The following is a 21035-nucleotide window of genomic DNA, read 5'->3' as shown; positions in this document are numbered from 1 at the left end:
CAGGAGTTTCTTGGGTAAAAGGTAGCGAATGCTGCCCAGTAGCTCTAAAGCTGGGTGCATATCTATACAATCCCTGTTTTTTTGCGACCATAGACGCGATGGACCATCCAGAAACACCAGCCGATACGCATGTATACACCTGTACAATTTTACTTGCGACGTCCGATGTACTCACGTCCAAACAGTCTCAAGAAAAAGATTGTACCAGCGTATAATGGGCTGCGTTAAGGGCATACAAAAACATGCTATGGCCACAACATTACAGTCTATTTAAAAAAAAAAAAAAAAAAAGCGCAAGAATAGCAGCTGCTGGACCAGGGACTGGCTTCTGAGGCGAAACTGTACATAGATGCTTACCACCCGTATCTGACCATAATCACCTTGCCGGCTGACAAATTTAGATGCTTACCACCTGTTTCTGAACATAGTCACCCTGGTGGCTGAGTCAAATTTAGACGCTTACCACCTGTATCTGATAACCGATCATAGCAGATATATATTTTTTATATATACTCCCTATTGAAATGCTGTAGTGAGAAGTGAACGCTGCTTGTGCTGTAGGAGAGATCATGCAGCTATGGGACGCCCACATTGGCGTTCCAATTTTGCCAATATAGTCGCAAGAGCGTCCAGCATATCGATCCAACGTGCGTACACACTGCACTGTTGTTCCGATATGGGCCCGTCCTGTCGGATGAAAAGTAAACGGCACTGAACCTTCGACCGACCGAGTATGGACGGACAAAACCAGTTTTGGCCGTTTATAGATCGCACAGCAGGAATTGGGACAGCATACACACCTATGCAATCGAACGGCCCTGGACTGGAAATTAGTCCCGGGCCTCAAAATTCCTGATGGCAGCCCTGCCTGTGCTTCACATCGACATATGAAACCTTGGCCTGAAAACTGTCTAAAGCCCCGTACACATGGGGGAAGATATATTGCTCAGTTTCTCCTTTTCATCAGCGACCAGAGATGGTCGCTGATGAAAGGGAACCTCTGCCGGGTGGTGCCGCAGAGGTAATCAGCTGGTCGCAGGAGCAAGCTCCTGCGACCAGCGATTAGAACGGGGCTGAAAACGGGAGCGCGCACCCGGTGATTTTATCGCCGGGGCACACTGCCATCACTGGCAATATGGTCGCCTGTGACTTCAACCCCTATCGCCCCCGTGTGTACACAGCTTAAGATCACCCCTGCTCTATTATTTTCGTGCTGCTGGCCAAGCAGATTTGGGTGTAGAGTGGTGCAGCTGTGAAGGTCACGCCGGGGCTAGGTTCTGTGTCCAGTAACAAGAAAGATTAAAAAAAAAATCTGATGGTTCTCCCTCGATGGACGAGTTCCATCAGATTTCTGCCATCGATGGTAAAACTATTGGTAATCCTTAATCAAATATTTGCACTGCAGACCTCCCAACATGACCCATTCCAAGATGGACACGATACTCCTGGATTTCAATCATAGAACCCCTCCCAGCACAAGCAGGCACATTGCCTTTGCAGGTGTCATATTGTATTTTGTCCAAATGGAACCAAAACTGTAAATGTGGCTGAGTAATCCCTGTATGGCCGGTGTGGGCCCCGGAGTCCCGGGTATACTCCCTCTGTTGTGTCACTGTGCAGATACACATATTACTGTGGGAGGAACAAATATTCTCTCAGACCCAGGCCGGAACCTTAATTCCGCTGCTCTGTTGCCAGTGCAGGCCGAGAACAGGTTTCACTGGAGCGCACACAAGCTGTAACCCGGGAGGGAGGAGACGTCTGACAGCCGGGAGATTCGCAGGTAATGCCCTTGCTGCTTATGTACTGCGCCCTGCCATAGGTCGGCGTTATACTGAGCATGTGCTGCTGCTGGTAATGCACTCACTGCATGTGTGCTGTGCCGTGCCATAGGCTGGCATTATAATGAGCGTGTAATGCGCACTACCATAGGCCAGCAGAGTCACTGCTCCTTGTGGTGGTTCTGCTGCGTGTGTGCCATAGGCAGTCATGCGATGCCTCTTGGCTTAATGAATGTGGGGCTTTAGTAATGTCTCCACCTGTGCACCAGCTAGAATAATTCATAAGCAACCTGTGGCTTTCCAGATGATGTGAAACTACAAGTCTTAGCATGCTGTGCCACAATTTTAGCACTCTCTTATCGCAGATCTTTGGCAAGGCATGACGGGACTTGTAGTTTTACAACGGCTGGAGATCCACAGGTTGCCTACACCTGAGCTAGGTGGTTTGGAAAATGTGATGGTAATGACTGCACCTGTGCACCAGCTTAGGAAACTATGACCATTAGTAAAGACTTCACCTGTGCGCAAGCTAGGTGGTCTGGGAAATGTGACAGTAATGACTGCACCCATGCCCCCAACATGAGCCACTCCAGGAAGGACACAATACTCTGCTGCTGGACTTGTATGGGCTACTTCACACTATCCGGCCGGCGAAATCCTGCACGGCTTAAAAGCCGTGCCATCCCTGAAGTGTTTAATGGACTGCTCTGTGTCCATTCACGCGGAACGTTCACGGCGCGGCCGCCGGGTAGCAGCCGGATCTTACCTCTGCCGTGCCGTAGCCGTCCCGTCCTCACAGGTCAGTATGTGCTGAGGGCGATGGGGGTCTTTCACACACACGGTCATTTGGTGTGTGGTTTTAGCTCTCCACCCCCACCAAACTGACGTCACTTTAGTTCCCACCCACAAATTTACACACGGAGCCGGTGCATGTGAAAGAAACAACTGTCAGGCAAAAAAGCCGGACAAAGTGTGTCCGGCTTTTTGCCTACTGGTCAAAACTGGAGTGTGTGAAATAGCCCTATCACCTGTGGGTAAACACCTTTCTTATCAATTCACCTGTTCAACACCGGCGATGGTAATCATACATTAAGAGGAAAGTCCAGGAGCAGAGCATTGTCCCTCCTAGAGAGGGTCATGTTGGGAGGTATGCTACACCTGTGCGCCAGCTAGGTGTTCTGCAAACATAACCCTTGAACCGCCTGGCAGTATTGCATGCGATATGATACGCGGCTCTTTTGCATACGATTTATATGCAAGGGCAGCAGGATCTGAAAATCCTTAGTGTAGCCCTTGCAGTCTCGATACAATATGCACGGGACTGTGCATCAGGATCGGAGCTGAAACGCATATGATTTGGCACTTTTCATCCGATTTGTAAGTGCTCAAATCTCACTAGTGAACGGCCAGCTTATCAGGCTAAACCAGGAAACAAATGAATCACACACGTTCTGTGGCTTGCTGACTTATTTTCAGCTGGTTTCAATCACCAAACACACTCCAAAACAATAATTGAGCGCTGGGGATGGCAATCCCGGACATTTTGGGTCCCGATCCTGGGATTGGTAATTTTTTTTGAGCGCTGGTCTACTTAATTATTCAAAGCTACAGCTGAATCTGAAAAGGAAATACCAAGCCCCTTCTAGTAAACAAGACAATATATACAGAATGCAACAGCGCTGTCAATACATACAATAAACACAACATTTAAAAAAAATATCTGCTTAATGTGGTTGTTCTATTCATGCATACATTAATACACGTTGCTGCTGTGCTATGTAAATTTATACCTATTTGTTCCTAGAAAAGTATAACCAGGGTGCGGATTGGCCATCTGGTACTTCTGGCGAATGCCAGAAAGGCCAATATCCTTGTAGACCGGTCCGCCCACCTTATTAGTCTAATTATGTGTAATCACTGTCGTTATTTCAGTTCTATTATTTATTTCCACTTAAGGAAAGTGCCGTTGCTGATATATAGGTGTCTTTCCTTGCTTTATTACAGACATGCGACTGACGGCGTTGGCCGCCATGGCCTCCAAGGTGATCAAGTTGCCTCGCAATTACCGGTTTGGCATGAGCCGGCCCTCTACCATGGCAGCTCAGAAGAAAAACCCACCTGGCAAAAGAAGGTCCAAAATATTTGTGGAGCCCATCCGCAATGATGAATGGAAATATTTCCGTGGGGACACAGTAAGTAGGCTGTGGCAGTTCTTTATTGTAGAGGCTAATTACTCTAGTGTTCATTCTAGCACCCTCATTCCTGCCTGGCCTGTCGATTTCTGCTCTGGTGCCTCCAGCACACTCTGGCAGGAGCGAGTGTATCTTGAGGAGAGAGGGAGGAGGAGCGAGTGTATCATGAGGAGAGGGGGAGGAGGAGCGAGTGTATCATGAGGAAAGAGAGAGAGGAGGAGCGAGTGTGTCATGAGAAGAGAGAGGAGGAGCGAGTGTGTCATGGGGAGGGGTAGGAGGAGCGAGTGTGTCATGGGGAGAGGGAGGAAGAGCAAGTGTGCCATGGGGAGGGGGAGGAGGAGCGAGTGTTTCACTGGGAGAGGGAAAGACACACAGACAGAGAGGGAGGAGAGCGAAATATATAGGATAGCAAGAGAGAGAGATGGTGCACAATAGAGGGAGAGCAATTTCTTCAGGGGCTAATATGTAATAAATAAATGGCATTCTAGCATCAACCTAAAATAATGTCTCACATGGTGAAAGGTTTAACACTTTCCTATTCGAACCATGAAGATTGGATACCCAGCTACAATCTTACTGTGTTTCTGTGTAATATTAACACATAATGTACATCCTTCCACGATTTGTGCTTAGTTATTGCTTGTTACAATGTTTTTGTCTGGTTTTGTTTACAAGGTAGAAGTCCTCAGTGGCAAAGATGCTGGGAAACAGGGGAAAGTGACGCAAGTTATCCGTGCCCGGAACTGGGTTGTGGTGGAGAACATGAATACGGTAAGACCGGGAGGGGAGGGTGACTGTAATAAACGTTAGGTCATATAGTCCTGGGTCTGTTACCAATATGATCCAATGACCCCTAAATGTCATCTTTCATTTTGCCCGCTCGAGAACAGTCACTCAGAAAAGGTCCTGGGCAATTGGTGACATCACAGTTACCTTGTGGAACAGTCAAGTTTTTAATTATGTATGTTTTGCAGAAGTACAAAATCTCATCTAAAGTGTATGCAGATTTAAACGTTATGCCAGATAATAATATCGTTAATATTTTCCTGCATATCGTCTAGTGTGTACGCTCTATATCGTTAACGACCTCTTCTGTCATCTGTACATGCAGTAAAATCCTGAGTATATTGTCGGTGACACTGAACGATATTGGGGCAAATGTATCAATCTGCCTATAACGTTTTTTAAATATCGAGTCCCGCTTCTCCTGCATAACGTGGAGAAGTAGGCAAATGTTATAGGCAGATGTATTACCCCCCAAAGCCGATAAGGAGAGCCGTTATGACCAGCGTGAACGGCTCGCCCCGTGCATGCGCATTCGCGGCTCCCCCCCCCCCCACAGCCGGCTTTCTGGGTATGCGCGAGATCTCACTAAAACCGTGAGCTCTCCAGCGCAGCCCAAGCCAGAAGCAGGGCAAGCGTTGTCTCCACAGTGGGGGATAGGACAACGCTAGCCCTGAGCTGGGGAAGTGGCCGGGGCGAATTAATGCCTGGGCGGCTGTTAATACATCGCCCGGCCGCTAAACACTGGGGCAGATTGCAGGGGACAGCCCCGCCGAGCGTAACTCGGCAGGCTGTCACTAGCGTACGTTAGGTGCGCTAGTAATACATTAGGGAAATCGTAATCCCTGCCCCAGGTAACCAGCGTTAAGTGCATTTCTGCACTTAATGCTGGTTCATATATCTGCCCCATTGTTTGTGTATTCATTTTATGTGTATGCACTATATCATTAGCTCAGGGAGAACAGCCGGTTCCTGGGGAAATGCTCAGGTATTGAGCTCTAGAAAAAGGGTAAAGACTAGGGAGCCACACCATACCTCACACCTCACATGGTTGTGCTTAATCTGTGACTTAATACCAATTCCTGTGCTTAAAAACTACCATTCCTAACTGCTTACATCACTATAAGCAACATTTACCTGGCTGTGATGCAAAGAAGAAGCTAAATTTAGGAAAAAGCATGAATAGCTTCTCGTGGCAGAGTCAAGTCAGTCAGGCCATAAGGTTGTAAGCTTGCGAGCAGGGCCCTCCTACCTCCATGTCGGTTTGTATCTACCCAGTTTGTTTAATCACTATTGTTTCCAATTGTAAAGTGCAACGGAATATGTTGCGCTATATAAGAAACTGTAAATCAATAAAACTGCCGAATGCACTGGAAAAATGCCACTAGTGGCCACAAGGTCAGTTTGAGGGAAGCAGGGTCTGCAGTGACAGGCGTTAGACAGGAGCCCTAATGTTCGATTCCGACGCAGCGGTGCCTCTTATGTCTAAAGTAGAAATGGACTGTGCAGCACAGCTTATTTCTACTATCTCGTAATGAGGGCCATGCTGCCATTATTATTTCCTTCTCTTACAGCATTATTTTGTAAATAGGTGTTGTTAGTATTACCATTTCCCTTACCTACACTTGTGGCATTATGTTGGAAATAGACGATGTTAGTATTACCATTTCCCTTACCTACACTTGTGGCATCTTGTTGGAAATAGACGATGTTAGTATTACCATTTCCCTTACCTACACTTGTGGCATTATGTTGGAAATAGACGATGTTAGTATTACCATTTCCCTTACCTACACTTGTGGCATCATGTTGGAAATAGACGATGTTAGTATTACCATTTCCCTTACCTACACTTGTGGCATCATGTTGGAAATAGACGATGTTAGTATTACCATTTCCCTTACCTACACTTGTGGCATCATGTTGGAAATAGACGATGTTAGTATTACCATTTCCCTTACCTACACTTGTGGCATCATGTTGGAAATAGACAATGTTAGTATTACCATTTCCCTTACCTACACTTGTGGCATCTTGTTGGAAATAGACGATGTTAGTATTACCATTTCCCTTACCTACACTTGTGGCATCATGTTGGTAATAGACGATGTTAGTATTACCATTTCCCTTTCTAACACTTGCAGCATTACCGTTACATTGGTAAGTCGGCTGACTTTGTGGGGCAGTACGTGGCCAGCGAGGCACCCCTCCTAACAAACAAGGTGGCTTTGGTTGATCCTACAGACAGGTAAGTTGCCTCATCGTGAATATTTTGCAGGGATAATGGAATAGTTCTATGTGTCATCCATAACATAAATATATAAACTGTTTTGCTCTGCGCTTCCAGTTATTAAGCCCTTCATTGCATTGGACAGTGCAGATAAACTCCAGTAGTCTGGGGTTCAGGGGCCATTCGTGGTTCACTTGCCAGTCAGTACTACTTTTGTCTTTTTTCGTAATCTTTGCGTCCGTTTATTTAAAGGCACCAAAGGTATTTTTTGTTAAAAACGGTTATAGAAAAGTGACAGATGATGGACTGGTTGGACAAATGCCAGTACAGAGGTGGATCCACAGTGAGTTTTCATGCAAACTTATCCTGGATCCCTTTATTTTTTTTATTTTTTTTCCAGTCATGGCCACCAAGTAATGGCACTTTATCATTTCTCCTTCCTCCAGGCAGGTGAAACAAAATCCCCAATAATGCCAGCTATTAGCATCAATTGAATTAGCTGAAATAAGTGTTTGCACCACATTAGTAAATAAAGCCATATTTAAGGTCTGCTTGTTGTCTAACGTGGTCTCAGATCAAACACTGTAATGTTCTCTTAGGAAGCCCACGGATGTGGAATGGCGATACACAGAAGAGGGCGAGCGGGTGAGAGTGTCTATAAGAACTGGGCGTATCATTAGCAAACCCGTGTTCCAGAGGCGTGATGGAATTATACCGGAGCAGTGGAAAGGTGTGTCTGGCTGTCAGCATAGATAGACCGTTCTCACTATTTAATCACCACACCACACGTGCCCTGTCCGAGACATTGCTCTGAGGTCCCACCGGGTTCTCTGAAAGAATGGCCAAGGCTATGGTAACAATTAATCCGATCTGAGGAGTTTGGTGGAAGAGAGGGTGGGGAGGTATTTGATAAGGTTATAAATGGTAAGGGAAGCTTGTTACTGTCACACTGGTCCCCTATATACTACTTGCTTGAGTAAGGCAGGCAGGGGAATTGTTGATGCCCCCCTTCAATGAGAGGGAATAGGAAGTCTCTGTAGGTATTTTGGAGTCATATACAATACAGAGAGCATTCCAGTACATAATATGCAATTCTAAAAAAAAAATTATTCAACACCTTACAATACAAAGCAAATTGTAATGTCTTACAGATGGAGCGCCAAGAGAGACAGTCTCTTGGCAGCTGGTCCCTAACCATCTCCGCTTCGAGGAGACGGGCAGGGTTGGGGGGGGTGGGAGGAGAGAGAGTCGGGGCAGTGATGGGGACCGACGGCGGAAAGGAGCTCAGTTGCCACGGGGCTCGCAAGCCCCCTGGGGGGGAACTGGTGATAGTTTCGACAGCCCCTGCAAAGAAGAGGCCGGCTTCATATGTAAAAACCGTACATCGAGCATTCTTGCTACTAATCTTATGTGTCTGACTTCATGGGAATCTTCATACAATGTAGTTGTAGATCAAATGTTCCACACCCGATCTGCCAATGGTCTGGTCCCTTACTGCTTGTTACTACATAATAATATTTGAAGCCTCGTTTATCAAATACACATCCTCTGTTGTATGCACGTGCCATTTGTTGTACTGTCTTTGTTGCCTTAGATGGTCCCAAGGACACCTCTGTAGAAGATGCATTGGAGAGGACCTATGTCCCCTCACTCAAACTCTTTCAAGAGGAAATTATGGAGAAAATGGGCATTGTAGAGGACAGGCGACACAGGAAGTCCTTCTGGTACTAATGGAGCAGGACTAATGCTGGTGGTGGATCCTTCGGCCGCTGTATATTGGGGATGTACTCCTACAAACCACATCCTTCATGTTGGACCTGACCTGGCTCTGGGCGCCGGTGACTTGTTGGATGCCGTTAGTTGATGTTACCTGGATCACTTTGTACACTCACATAAGATTCAAATTAAGAAAAAACTGTCTTTTTTGTATGCATTGCAATATGAGATTTTGCTAAACACAACTGTTGCAGAAATGGTTATTTGTTTTGCTGTATATTGTCTTGTTGCCCAGTTAGAAGAGAACAGACAAAAAAGTTCTACATTGTAAGGAAGAAATGGTGATCTGATCATCCTTACTGTGCTGCCATTGACGCTCTCCTAACCATTCTATTCCCTCTTTCCCCCGCTTCCCTGACCGTACTATTATCACCCCTCCCCTGTTTATATCCCTGCTCCCCAGTACACACAGTTATTACTCCTTCATCCCATGCTCCCCTCTCTGTACAGGGGTGTGCAACCCCTGATTGTATAGTTAACACATTCCACTGTAGCCACAATTACACCCATGATGCTCTCACCTTACTTAGAGCCTCTGCTTACCTAAAGCTGGCCATACATCAGAAAGACCTGCTTCCAATCGTGATTGTGTCCAGATTTCCCTTCTACTTCCCGAGTACACATAATGTACTCACAATGTGTACACAATCTGTCGAACAATCCAGCTGCTGCATACAACCAAGGGGTCAGTGCCCATTGCCAGGGGTTATTTCTTGTCAACGTGTCTTGGAGCTTTGGTAGAGACAGATGCTAGAGGTCATATTTGACCCCTAGCGTCTGGCAGGGAGCACAGCGCTGCATCGTTACCTGGAGGTACCGGGAGTGCAAAGAGCTGTGTTCCCTGTCAGACGCTAGAGGTCAAATATGATCTCTAGTCTCTGTCTCCTACGAGGTGGGGGAAGGTGATGGACTAGTCCAGGGCTGGGCAATTGCGGCCCTCCAGATGTTGATGAACTACACATCCCAGCATGCCTTGCATCAGTTTCAGCATGGCCACATAGCAAAACTAATGCAAAGCATCCTGGGATGTGTAGTTCATCAACATCTGGAGGGCCGCAATTGCCCAGCCCTGGACTAGTCAGACAACATGCAATCTGGACCCAATCACGACTCATCAGGCATGCACCATAGAGGACCAACCATTTGACCAGCGGGACTACGCATTGCACAATTGTGTGCACACAATCTGTCTTCCAACCCCTCGAGATTGTACACTTGGGCTTCAACTGTACAATCCAATCCTCCCCTGATTGTACAATTTAACCCCCTGCTTTCTTCACTGTATAGTTACACCCTGGCTCCTCAATTAGTCCCCCCCAACCATCTGCTCCCCTGATGCTACAATCAAATCCCTGCTCCCCTGTCCTTACAAAGAACACTTACCAGCATACCCATTACTGCCTTGAGAATGCTAAAGTACAATTCCTAATGTAATACCCTAAAGGTGATGGTGTGTGAGATCAGGTGGAGCAGACATATCCTACCACTAAAAAAACGATATATTGTCCTGACCATCTGTAATGCTGGGTACACACCTAAAGGTTTATCGGTCCAATCTGTCTGGTGAGAACAAGAATCTGGTAATGTATGGGAGCATATGACAATCAACCGTTTGCTCCCCCCATGCTCATTCAAAAGAATTGGTTAGATTTGTTTGATATAACCAATTTATCCAGACAAGCCTTTATGGCTATTTTCCAGAATTTGGTAGCAAATGGTTGATTGTCATATGCTCCCATACATTGCCAGATTTTTGTTCAGAACAGATAGATTGGACAGATAAATCGGTACTTCCTTATCTTTGCGGCCACCGATACGCCAGTTACGTATAGCCATTACTTAACCACTACGTAAGCAGCACCATCGTCATCAACTTTACTAGAGGTATTACATGGTAGCGTGGACCCAGGGTGGCGTACAGTACGGAAGTTCCATAGCGTAAGCTGTGTCTGCAAAGATGAGGAAGTAACGATAAATCTTTAGGTGTGTACCCAGTTTAAGGCCCTTATTCTGATCGGTGCGGATATTCCCGCATTCTTACGGTGCGGTCCGCACGCCACGGTGTTTTGCCGCGTGCGGCCATCGTCCGTAGAAACGCCCACGTGTCCTCCGCATTCGGACGGACTCACTCTTTAAGAACAGGGCGTGTTTACGGACGACATACAAAGCATGCGTGTGCGGGAGAAACACTCCGATTCGGCACGGTATTTCAGAGTATTACAGAGTATGCTCGGGAATACCGCATCCGAACGGGAGCCAAGCGGTGCTACCGCACGTAAGCGGAGTATTTACGCCAAACAACCCACTATGAAGTATCTTCTGCTATACATCACATGACCCACTTATTCAATTACCTATCCTCATAAACTTGACTGTGACATGAATATAAATAAATGTGTTTACTTTACCCAAAATGTGTGGTTTCATGAGTACATGTCAAATACACATGTGTATTGCTAGTATTAATATTCTGTCATGTCCATTGTTAGCAGTTTGAAAGTGTCTGACAAGTACAGCATATGTGGGGGACTAGTAAGGTTTCCTTGAAGCAGCAATGGTTTCAATTAAAGCACTGACAAGCGTCCTATTAGTGAGTAATGAGTAAAGGAGTAGATTCTATTGGGTTCAGGTGTTAATGGTTGTAGTCATTAGGCGTACGTTCGCCTAGCGCATGAACGAGTGGTGTCCGCAAAGCAATAGTACACTTGTGGACACCGCACATTTCTGCCCTTTTTGATCGCGTGCATTCGGAGTGGTTTCCGAATGTACGCCCCCCAACATAAGTGTACTCCCCCGTGTCCGCCCATGTTTCCGCCCCGTTTTGCCCACTTTGAAACTACGCCCATGTGTCATTCCGCATGACGCCCATAATACGCCCCTATTTCCCGAATGATAGCGGTGAACAGTTCTGGACGGGATCTGGCCGAACTGGTACCGAGTCAAGGCGTGGCACATGCGCGTTGCGTTCTCCACGCATGCGCAGACGCCGTAAACACGCGATCCGAAAGTATGCGGTAAAGTCCGCGTCAATCAGAATAAGGGCCTAAGTGTGTAGACCCAATACCTTTGTGAACAATGTATTCTTCATGGCTATATCACATTGCCCATGCTTGTACAGAAAACCAAGTGACTGCATGTATGTTGGATGCAGGAACCATTGAAAATACCACCAAATCTGGCCAGACATATTTCAGTGGTTTCTAATGAGCAGCCATAGTGCGACCAGTCATTAAGTGTGTAGCCCAGGCCTTCCCAACCTCCGTCCTCAAGGCCCAGTAACAGTGCAGGTTCTAGTGATATCAGTCTAGGTGACTTAATTAGTACCCAAGTTATTTTTGATTTAACCACATGTGCTGAAGCCTGGATATCGCTAAACCCTGCACTGTTATACCCCTTTCAGACATACTTCCCGGGCTCGATCCCAGGATTTTGGAGACCTGGGTCAATTGCAGGTGCTTGGGATACGGGAGTCAAATCCCGGGTAGCCCCTCTCAGACAAACGCAAGTCCCGGGTTGATGTGCGTTCATGTGAAAAAAAAACAGGATTTTTGCGTATGTTTGAAAGGGGTATTCGTGTGCCTTGAGGGCTGTGTTTGGGAAAGCCTGGTGTAACTTTTTTTAGGCTCACTTTTCCAGCAGCAACTTTTCAATTACAATAGTCACAATTACAATAGTCTCCAGCAGAAAGGTAAGTGTTCTCCAACCAGAAGCAAACAAATGTAAGGCAACAAGAAATACATTTATTTATAGCAAACTAAACTGGAATACCTTATTTATGCTACTTCAGATGATTTACAATAATTTACCTTTACACTAAATTAATAATCACTGGATTAAATAAATACTAAATAGAATGCACTATATTTATGGATCTACTTAATGTATATATTGAGTTTAGCTATACACAGGGCTATTTTTCAGTAGGCTCCAGCAGGAACTGAGGCCCTTATTCTAGTTCACTCTTTCTGACAAAATATTTCTTAGATGGACAAAACCATGTTCACTGCAGGTGAGGCATGTGTTACTTGTGCAGAGACAATTAGATTTGGGTGGGGTTTTACACCTGCCTCACCTGCAGTGCACATGGTTTTGTCCATCTAAGAAATATTTTGTCAGAAAGAGTGAACTAGAATAAGGGCCTCAGTTCCTGCTGGAGCCTACTGAAAAATAGCCCTGGCTATACACCTACTTCATTTGTAAAAAGACTTCATATCTATAGATACACTGAGTTGGCAAATTGTTCTGACCACCAGACGATTTGATGTGAAGCGATTCTGTAGATAATGCTGAAGTAGGATGACTTATCTACATCGGCATTCTCTGATCTGCAACAGAAAACCTGACATGGAATCACATCTGCTATGGATCTGGCGATGTGTGTGGGAGAGATGCAGTTTAAATCCCGGCGGTCGGGATCCCGGCATTCAGAATCCCGACATTTACTCCCTCCGTGGGTGTCCACGACACCCCTGGAGGGAGAATAAATTAGCGTGCAGAGCGTAGCGAGGCACCGGGCCCGCTGCGTGGCGAGCACAGCGAGCTCGCAAGGGGGTGGGGCAATCCACGTCCCCCCCTTGTCGGGATTTCGGCGTCGGGATTTTGAACGCCGGGATCCCGACCGCCGGGATTTCATACTGAATCCGTGTGGGAGAGTTCCCTACACAACGCTGTTTGTTTCACTCTAGGAATCAGTATTATTTATATCAGTGGTAGCCAACCCTAGCCCTCGAGAGCTACCAACAGTTCACATTTTCCAGACAACCTAGCTGCTGCACAGGTGTAATCATTAATCACTGACACATTTTAAAAGATCCACAGATGGAGCTAATTAGCTCACTTGTGATTCTGTGAGGAGAACTGCAAAACATGCACTGTTGGTAGCTCTCGAGGACTAGGGTTGGCTACCCCAGATTTATATTGCTTGTAATTTCCCCCTGGCTCCCTACTGATATAGGTAATAGTCTCAGGATATACTGTGTTGTGTGGTGGCTTAGCTGGAAGGCTGTCTTTTACTGTGATGTAGCTGCTAATGCTGAGGATGGGGGCTCATATCACCAACCTGGCCCATCACAACCTAGTGTGCTAGATCCACATGACACCATGCACCCAGGGCTGGTAGGTGATTGGTGCATCCTCAGTCAGGTGTCCTGAGTTAGTTGTTGCACTTGGTTTATTATAGCGCAACATCAACACTAAAGGACAGCCCCATGCAGGACGACACACCACTCTGCTTATCCTTCTCAGGTGGTCTTCTCACTGACTGGGGGCATATCATCAGCATCATTCCATAGAAGGCAATAACACGGAAGCCACCATGTTTGGACCCTCCCAACATAACCCTCTCCAGGGGGGACAGAATGCTCTGTTTCTGTATATACCTCTTCATGGGATGCAGTCAAAATCCTGAATGAGTCATAATACCGACAAGGGGTCATAATACCGCCAAAATCCCGACATTTAAAATCCCGACAAGGACAAAATCCCGACATTTAAAATACCGACAATATAGAATGTACAGGTGAAACAGTCAACATGACTTTCTGTCATGATTTTGTCCTTGTCGGGATTTTGAGCCTGTCGGTATTTTGACCGTCGGGATTTCATACCGAATCCCTCTTCATTTATGATTGCCATCACCTGTTTTAAACAGGTTACTAGATAAGGAAGGTGCTTAACCAGAGGTGATGGTAATCATACATTTAGAGAAATGTCCAGGAAATGAGCATTTTGTCCCTCCTGGAATGGGTCATTTTGGGAAATATGCATTATTGATACTAGCAGATGACCTGTCAAATAGTTGACTGTGACAGGTCCTGCAGCAGGCAAGCAGTGGCCTATATCTCTGTATCCCACATAGTGCAACATCCCAGACACCAAGGCCGGCTTCTCACACTCCGGCTCTTGCCGGACGGTGAAATCCCGCACGGCCAGGGAGCCGTGCTGCACACATTAGTTGTGAATGGACACTATTGTGGCCAATCACACGGGACGGCCCGGCCGCACGGCTGCAGCCGGATCCCGCCACTGGAGGGGACAGCTGCCGTGCTGTGGCCATCCTCTCCATGATAAACTACTGTGTGCGGCACGGCTCCCTGGCCGTGCGGGATTTCACCGTCCGGCAGGAGCCGGAGTGTGTGAAACTGGCCTAAGAAGAACTCTCTGCTGGCAGGAGAGCACACGGCTACTGGGCAGCTAGGACAGATATGTGATTACCTAGACCCTGGTGTAACGGGTGCCGGATGGGGTCCCGACAGTAATTAACCAGACGTCGGGATCCCGACTTTTAAAACACAGACGGCCGAGTTCCTGACGACCTCGGCTATTCTCCATCGTGGGGTCCACGACCCCCATAGAGGGAGAATAGAATAGGTGACGAGCATAGCTCGCCGCCGAGCCCGCAAGGGGCTTTGCTGCACTGGCCACACTGTCTGAGTCCGGCCAGTCGGGATCCCGACGTCGGCCTAATGACTGTCGGGATCCCGACTGTCGGGAGCATTATACCACACCCGGTGTAACATCCCAGATACCAAGAAGAGTCATCTGCTGGCAGGAGAGCACATGGTTAAAGATGCGTAGCCTGGTGGTTTAGTATCTGCTCTCATTACTGGCATTGATTGTGAGTTCCACGGTTCGGAACCACCCTCTAGCACAGTCCTGACCTAACCATGGCTCTCCAGCTACTGTGTAACTACATGTCTCAGCATGCTGGGGCTTGTGGTTTCACAACAGCTAGAGAACTGGAGAGTCTGTGTAGCTAGAAAAGTCCACCAGGACACCACTATCATTGCCAGTAGAGAGTGCAGGTGCAAGAGATACACAGACGCTTTAATTTTGAAAAAAGTTTATAACCTACAAAACAGGATGATCAGGTGATTTGAACCATTTTGCTACATCACAGGGGCCGGCTAACATACAGACTGAGTCAGGGCATGAACCATACTGTAGAGAAACATCTTCTAATTTAACTATGCAATGAGGGTGAGGTCCCCAGTTTGAATCCGTCTAGATTTCTCTTTAGTTTGGGTGAATTTTGCATTGGTTGAGATGAAAACATAGAGAAACAAAGTGCTTGTTTGTTATCTGATGCGTAGCCCAGTGGTTAGTGTCTGTTTTCTATGCTGTCAATGATGGTCAGATCCCTGGTTCGAGTCCCGCGTAGGTTTTTTCTCTTTAGTTCTGTGAATTTTGGACTAAGCTCCATGATAACATCAAGAAACAAACACTAGACTTGCCATCTGCTGTGTAGCGCGGTGCTTAGCATCTGGTCACTGTACTGGAACTGACAATAAGTTCCCTGGTTCAAATCCCAAATAAAGGTATTTTCTGTTTACTTCTGTGGATTTTGCATTGGCCTCCATAATAATATTAAGAATCAAACACTTGAGTTACCATCAGATGCGTAGCCTGGTGGTTTAGTATCTGCTCTCATTACTGGCATTGATTGTGAGTTCCACGGTTCGGAACTACCCTCTAGCACAGTCCTGATCTAACCATGGCTCTCCAGCTACTGTGTAACTACATGTCTCAGCATGCTGGGTCTTGTGGTTTCACAGCAGCTAGAGAGCCGTGTTGAGTCTGTGTAGCTAGAAAAGTCCACCAGGACACCACCATCATTGCCAGTAGAGAGTGCAGGTGCAAGAGATACGCAGACGCTTTAATTTTGAAAAAAGTTTATAACCTACAAAACAGGATGATCAGGTGATTTAAACCATTTTGCTACACCACAGGGTCCGGCTAACATACAGACTGAGTCAGGGCATGAACCATACTGTAGAGAAACATCTTCTAATTTAACTATGCGATGAGGGTGAGGTCCCCAGTTTGAATCCATCTAGATTTCTCTTTAGTTTGGGTGAATTTTGCATCGGTTGAGATGAAAACATAGAGAAACAAAGTGCTTGTTTGTTATCTGGTGCGTAGCCCAGTGGTTAGTGTCTGTTTTCTATGCTGTCAATGATGGTCAGATCCCTGGTTCGAGTCCCGTATAGGTTTTTTCTCTTTAGTTCTGTGAATTTTGGACTAAGCTCCATGATAACATCAAGAAACAAACACTAGACTTGCCATCTGCTGTGTAGCGCGGTGCTTAGCATCTGGTCACTGTACTGGAACTGACAATAAGTTCCCTGGTTCAAATCCCAAATAAATGTATTTTCTGTTTACTTCTGTGGATTTTCCATTGGCCTCCATAATAACATTAAGAATCAAACACTTGAGTTACCATTAGATGCGTAGCCTGGTGGTTTAGTATCTGCTCTCATTACTGGCATTGATTGTGAGTTCCACGGTTCGGAACCACCCTCTAGCACAGTCCTGACCTAACCATGGCTCTCCAGCTACTGTGTAACTACATGTCTCAGCATGCTGGGGCTTGTGGTTTCACAACAGCTAGAGAACTGGCAAGTCTGTGTAGCTAGAAAAGTCTACCAGGACACCACCATCATTGCCAGTAGAGAGTGCAGGTGCAAGAGATACGCAGACGCTTTAATTTTGAAAAAAGTTTATAACCTACAAAACAGGATGATCAGGTGATTTTAACCATTTTGCTACACCACAAGGTCCGGCTAACATACAGACTGAGTCAGGGCATGAACCATACTGTAGAGAAACATCTTCTAATTTAACTATGCGATGAGGGTGAGGTCCCCAGTTTGAATCCATCTAGATTTCTCTTTAGTTTGGGTGAATTTTGCATTGGTTGAGATGAAAACATAGAGAAACAAAGTGCTTGTTTGTTATCTGATGCGTAGCCCAGTGGTTAGTGTCTGTTTTCTATGCTGTCAATGATGGTCAGATCCCTGGTTCGAGTCCCGTGTAGGTTTTTTTCTCTTTAGTTCTGTGAATTTTGGACTAAGCTCCATGATAAAATCAAGAAACAAACACTTGACTTGCCATCTGCTGTGTAGCGCGGTGCTTAGCATCTGGTCACTGTACTGGAACTGACAATAAGTTCCCTGGTTCAAATCCCAAATAAATGTATTTTCTGTTTACTTCTGTGGATTTTGCATTGGCCTCCATAATAACATTAAGAATCAAACACTTGAGTTACCATCAGATGCGTAGCCTGGTGGTTTAGTATCTGCTCTCATTACTGGCATTGATTGTGAGTTCCACGGTTCGGAACCACCCTCTAGCACAGTCCTGACCTAACCATGGCTCTCCAGCTACTGTGTAACTACATGTCTCAGCATGCTGGGTCTTGTGGTTTCACAGCAGCTAGAGAGCCGTGTTGAGTCTGTGTAGCTAGAAAAGTCCACCAGGACACCACCATCATTGCCAGTAGAGAGTGCAGGTGCAAGAGATACGCAGACGCATTAATTTTGAAAAAAGTTTATAACCTACAAAACAGGATGGTCAGGTGATTTGAACCATTTTGCTACACCACAGGGTCCGGCTAACATACAGACTGAGTCAGGGCATGAACCATACTGTAGAGAAACATCTTCTAATTTAACTATGCAATGAGGGTGAGGTCCCGAGTTTGAATCCGTCTAGATTTCTCTTTAGTTTGGGTGAATTTTGCATTGGTTGAGATGAAAACATAGAGAAACAAAGTGCTTGTTTGTTATCTGATGCGTAGCCCAGTGGTTAGTGTCTGTTTTCTATGCTGTCAATGATGGTCAGATCCCTGGTTCGAGTCCTGTGTAGGTTTTTTCTCTTTAGTTCTGTGAATTTTGGACTAAGCTCCATGATAACATCAAGAAACAAACACTAGACTTGCCATCTGCTGTGTAGCGCGGTGCTTAGCATCTGGTCACTGTACTGGAACTGACAATAAGTTCCCTGGTTCAAATCCCAAATAAATGTATTTTCTGTTTACTTCTGTGGATTTTGCATTGGCCTCCATAATAATATTAAGAATCAAACACTTGAGTTACCATCAGATGCGTAGCCTGGTGGTTTAGTATCTGCTCTCATTACTTGTATTGATTGTGAGTTCCACAGTTCGGAACCACCCTCTAGCACAGTCCTGACCTAACCATGGCTCTCCAGCTACTGTGTAACTACATGTCTCAGCATGCTGGGTCTTATGGTTTCACAACAGCTAGAGAACTGGCGAGTCTGTGTAGCTAGAAAAGTCCACCAGGACACCACCATCATTGCCAGTAGAGAGTGCAGGTGCAAGAGATACGCAGACCTTTTAATTTTAAAAAAAAGTTTATAACCTACAAAACAGGATGATCAGGTGATTTGAACCATTTTGCTACACCACAGGGTCCGGCTAACATACAGACTGAGTCAGGGCATGAACCATACTGTAGAGAAACATCTTCTAATTTAACTATGCAATGAGGGTGAGGTCCCCAGTTTGAATCCATCTAGATTTCTCTTTAGTTTGGGTGAATTTTGCATTGGTTGAGATGAAAACATAGAGAAACAAAGTGCTTGTTTGTTATCTGATGCGTAGCCCAGTGGTTAGTGTCTGTTTTCTATGCTGTCAATGATGGTCAGATCCCTGGTTCGAGTCCCGCGTAGGTTTTTTCTCTTTAGTTCTGTGAATTTTGGACTAAGCTCCATGATAAAATCAAGAAACAAACACTTGACTTGCCATCTGCTGTGTAGCACGGTGCTTAGCATCTGGCCACTGTACTGGAACTGACAATAAGTTCCCTGGTTCAAATCCCAAATAAATGTATTTTCTGTTTACTTCTGTGGATTTTGCATTGGCCTCCATAATAATATTAAGAATCAAACACTTGAGTTACCATCAGATGCGTAGCCTGGTGGTTTAGTATCTGCTCTCATTACTTGCATTGATTGTGAGTTCCACAGTTCGGAACCACCCTCTAGCACAGTCCTGACCTAACCATGGCTCTCCAGCTACTGTGTAACTACATGTCTCAGCATGCTGGGTCTTATGGTTTCACAACAGCTAGAGAACTGGCGAGTCTGTGTAGCTAGAAAAGTCCACCAGGACACCACCATCATTGCCAGTAGAGAGTGCAGGTGCAAGAGATACGCAGACGCATTAATTTTGAAAAAAGTTTATAACCTACAAAACAGGATGGTCAGGTGATTTGAACCATTTTGCTACACCACAGGGTCCGGCTAACATACAGACTGAGTCAGGGCATGAACCATACTGTAGAGAAACATCTTCTAATTTAACTATGCAATGAGGGTGAGGTCCCGAGTTTGAATCCGTCTAGATTTCTCTTTAGTTTGGGTGAATTTTGCATTGGTTGAGATGAAAACATAGAGAAACAAAGTGCTTGTTTGTTATCTGATGCGTAGCCCAGTGGTTAGTGTCTGTTTTCTATGCTGTCAATGATGGTCAGATCCCTGGTTCGAGTCCTGTGTAGGTTTTTTCTCTTTAGTTCTGTGAATTTTGGACTAAGCTCCATGATAACATCAAGAAACAAACACTAGACTTGCTATCTGCTGTGTAGCGCGGTGCTTAGCATCTGGTCACTGTACTGGAACTGACAATAAGTTCCCTGGTTCAAATCCCAAATAAATGTATTTTCTGTTTACTTCTGTGGATTTTGCATTGGCCTCCATAATAATATTAAGAATCAAACACTTGAGTTACCATCAGATGCGTAGCCTGGTGGTTTAGTATCTGCTCTCATTACTTGCATTGATTGTGAGTTCCACAGTTCGGAACCACCCTCTAGCACAGCCCTGACCTAACCATGGCTCTCCAGCTACTGTGTAACTACATGTCTCAGCATGCTGGGTCTTGTGGTTTCACAGCAGCTAGAGAGCCGTGTTGAGTCTGTGTAGCTAGAAAAGTCCTCCAGGACACCACCATCATTGCCAGTAGAGAGTGCAGGTGCAAGAGATACGCAGACGCTTTAATTTTGAAAAAAGTTTATAACCTACAAAACAGGATGATCAGGTGATTTGAACCATTTTGCTACACCACAGGGTCCGGCTAACATACAGACTATGGGCAGTATTCAATGAAAAAGTTCTCCGTGCATGGAGAGCGTTTTATTTCGCTCTCCATGCACTCTCCGTGTTCCGGAGGGCTCTCTGCCACTCCTGCTCCCTCTATTCAATGTGGTTAAGACTCGCCGCCACTCACGGCGAGTCTTAACCCCTGCAGGGAGCAGGGAGCTTTCAGGGATCCGGAAGCAGCCAGAGAGATTAAAGTCTCCCTGGCTGCTCCAGAGGACTACGGAGGGGAGGGGGGCTCTCCAGGACCCAGGCTGCACCCCCCTATAGCCAGCGGGGGACCCAGTATTCACTGCACCGTTCGTGCATAGTTACGTTCGGGTGCAGTGAATATATGAATATCTAATGAGCGGCTCGAGCGCTCGGGCCCCCTGC

At 46.0% G+C, this 21035-nt stretch overlaps 1 protein-coding gene across 1 annotated transcript; it reads left to right on the top strand.

Annotated features, from left to right (window-relative positions):
- Positions 1-1631: 1631 nt before the first annotated feature.
- MRPL24 (mitochondrial ribosomal protein L24) lies at positions 1632-11169 on the top strand. Its single transcript, XM_083167854.1, has 6 exons — positions 1632-1783; positions 3786-3973; positions 4649-4744; positions 6901-7004; positions 7586-7716; positions 8581-11169. The coding sequence occupies exons 2-6, from the start codon at positions 3788-3790 to the stop codon at positions 8715-8717; spliced, it is 654 nt and encodes a 217-aa protein (XP_083023980.1). The 5' UTR covers positions 1632-1783; positions 3786-3787; the 3' UTR covers positions 8718-11169.
- Positions 11170-21035: the final 9866 nt, after the last annotated feature.

Source organism: Crinia signifera, chromosome 12 (genome assembly GCF_055691185.1).
Source record: "Crinia signifera chromosome 12, ASM5569118v1, whole genome shotgun sequence".
In the NCBI taxonomy this organism is placed as follows: Eukaryota; Metazoa; Chordata; class Amphibia; order Anura; family Myobatrachidae; genus Crinia; species Crinia signifera.
Note: the sequence above shows the minus strand (reverse complement) of the source record. Positions and strands in the feature narration are given on the sequence as shown.

Coding starts and splice junctions, on each gene's coding strand:
- MRPL24 (XM_083167854.1), top strand. CDS start 3,788: ATGCGACTGACGGCGTTGGCCGCCATGGCCTCCAAGGTGATCAAGTTG. Junction 3,974..4,648: donor AATATTTCCGTGGGGACACA/GTAAGTAGGCTG, acceptor TTTGTTTACAAG/GTAGAAGTCCTCAGTGGCAA. Junction 7,005..7,585: donor TTGGTTGATCCTACAGACAG/GTAAGTTGCCTC, acceptor ATGTTCTCTTAG/GAAGCCCACGGATGTGGAAT.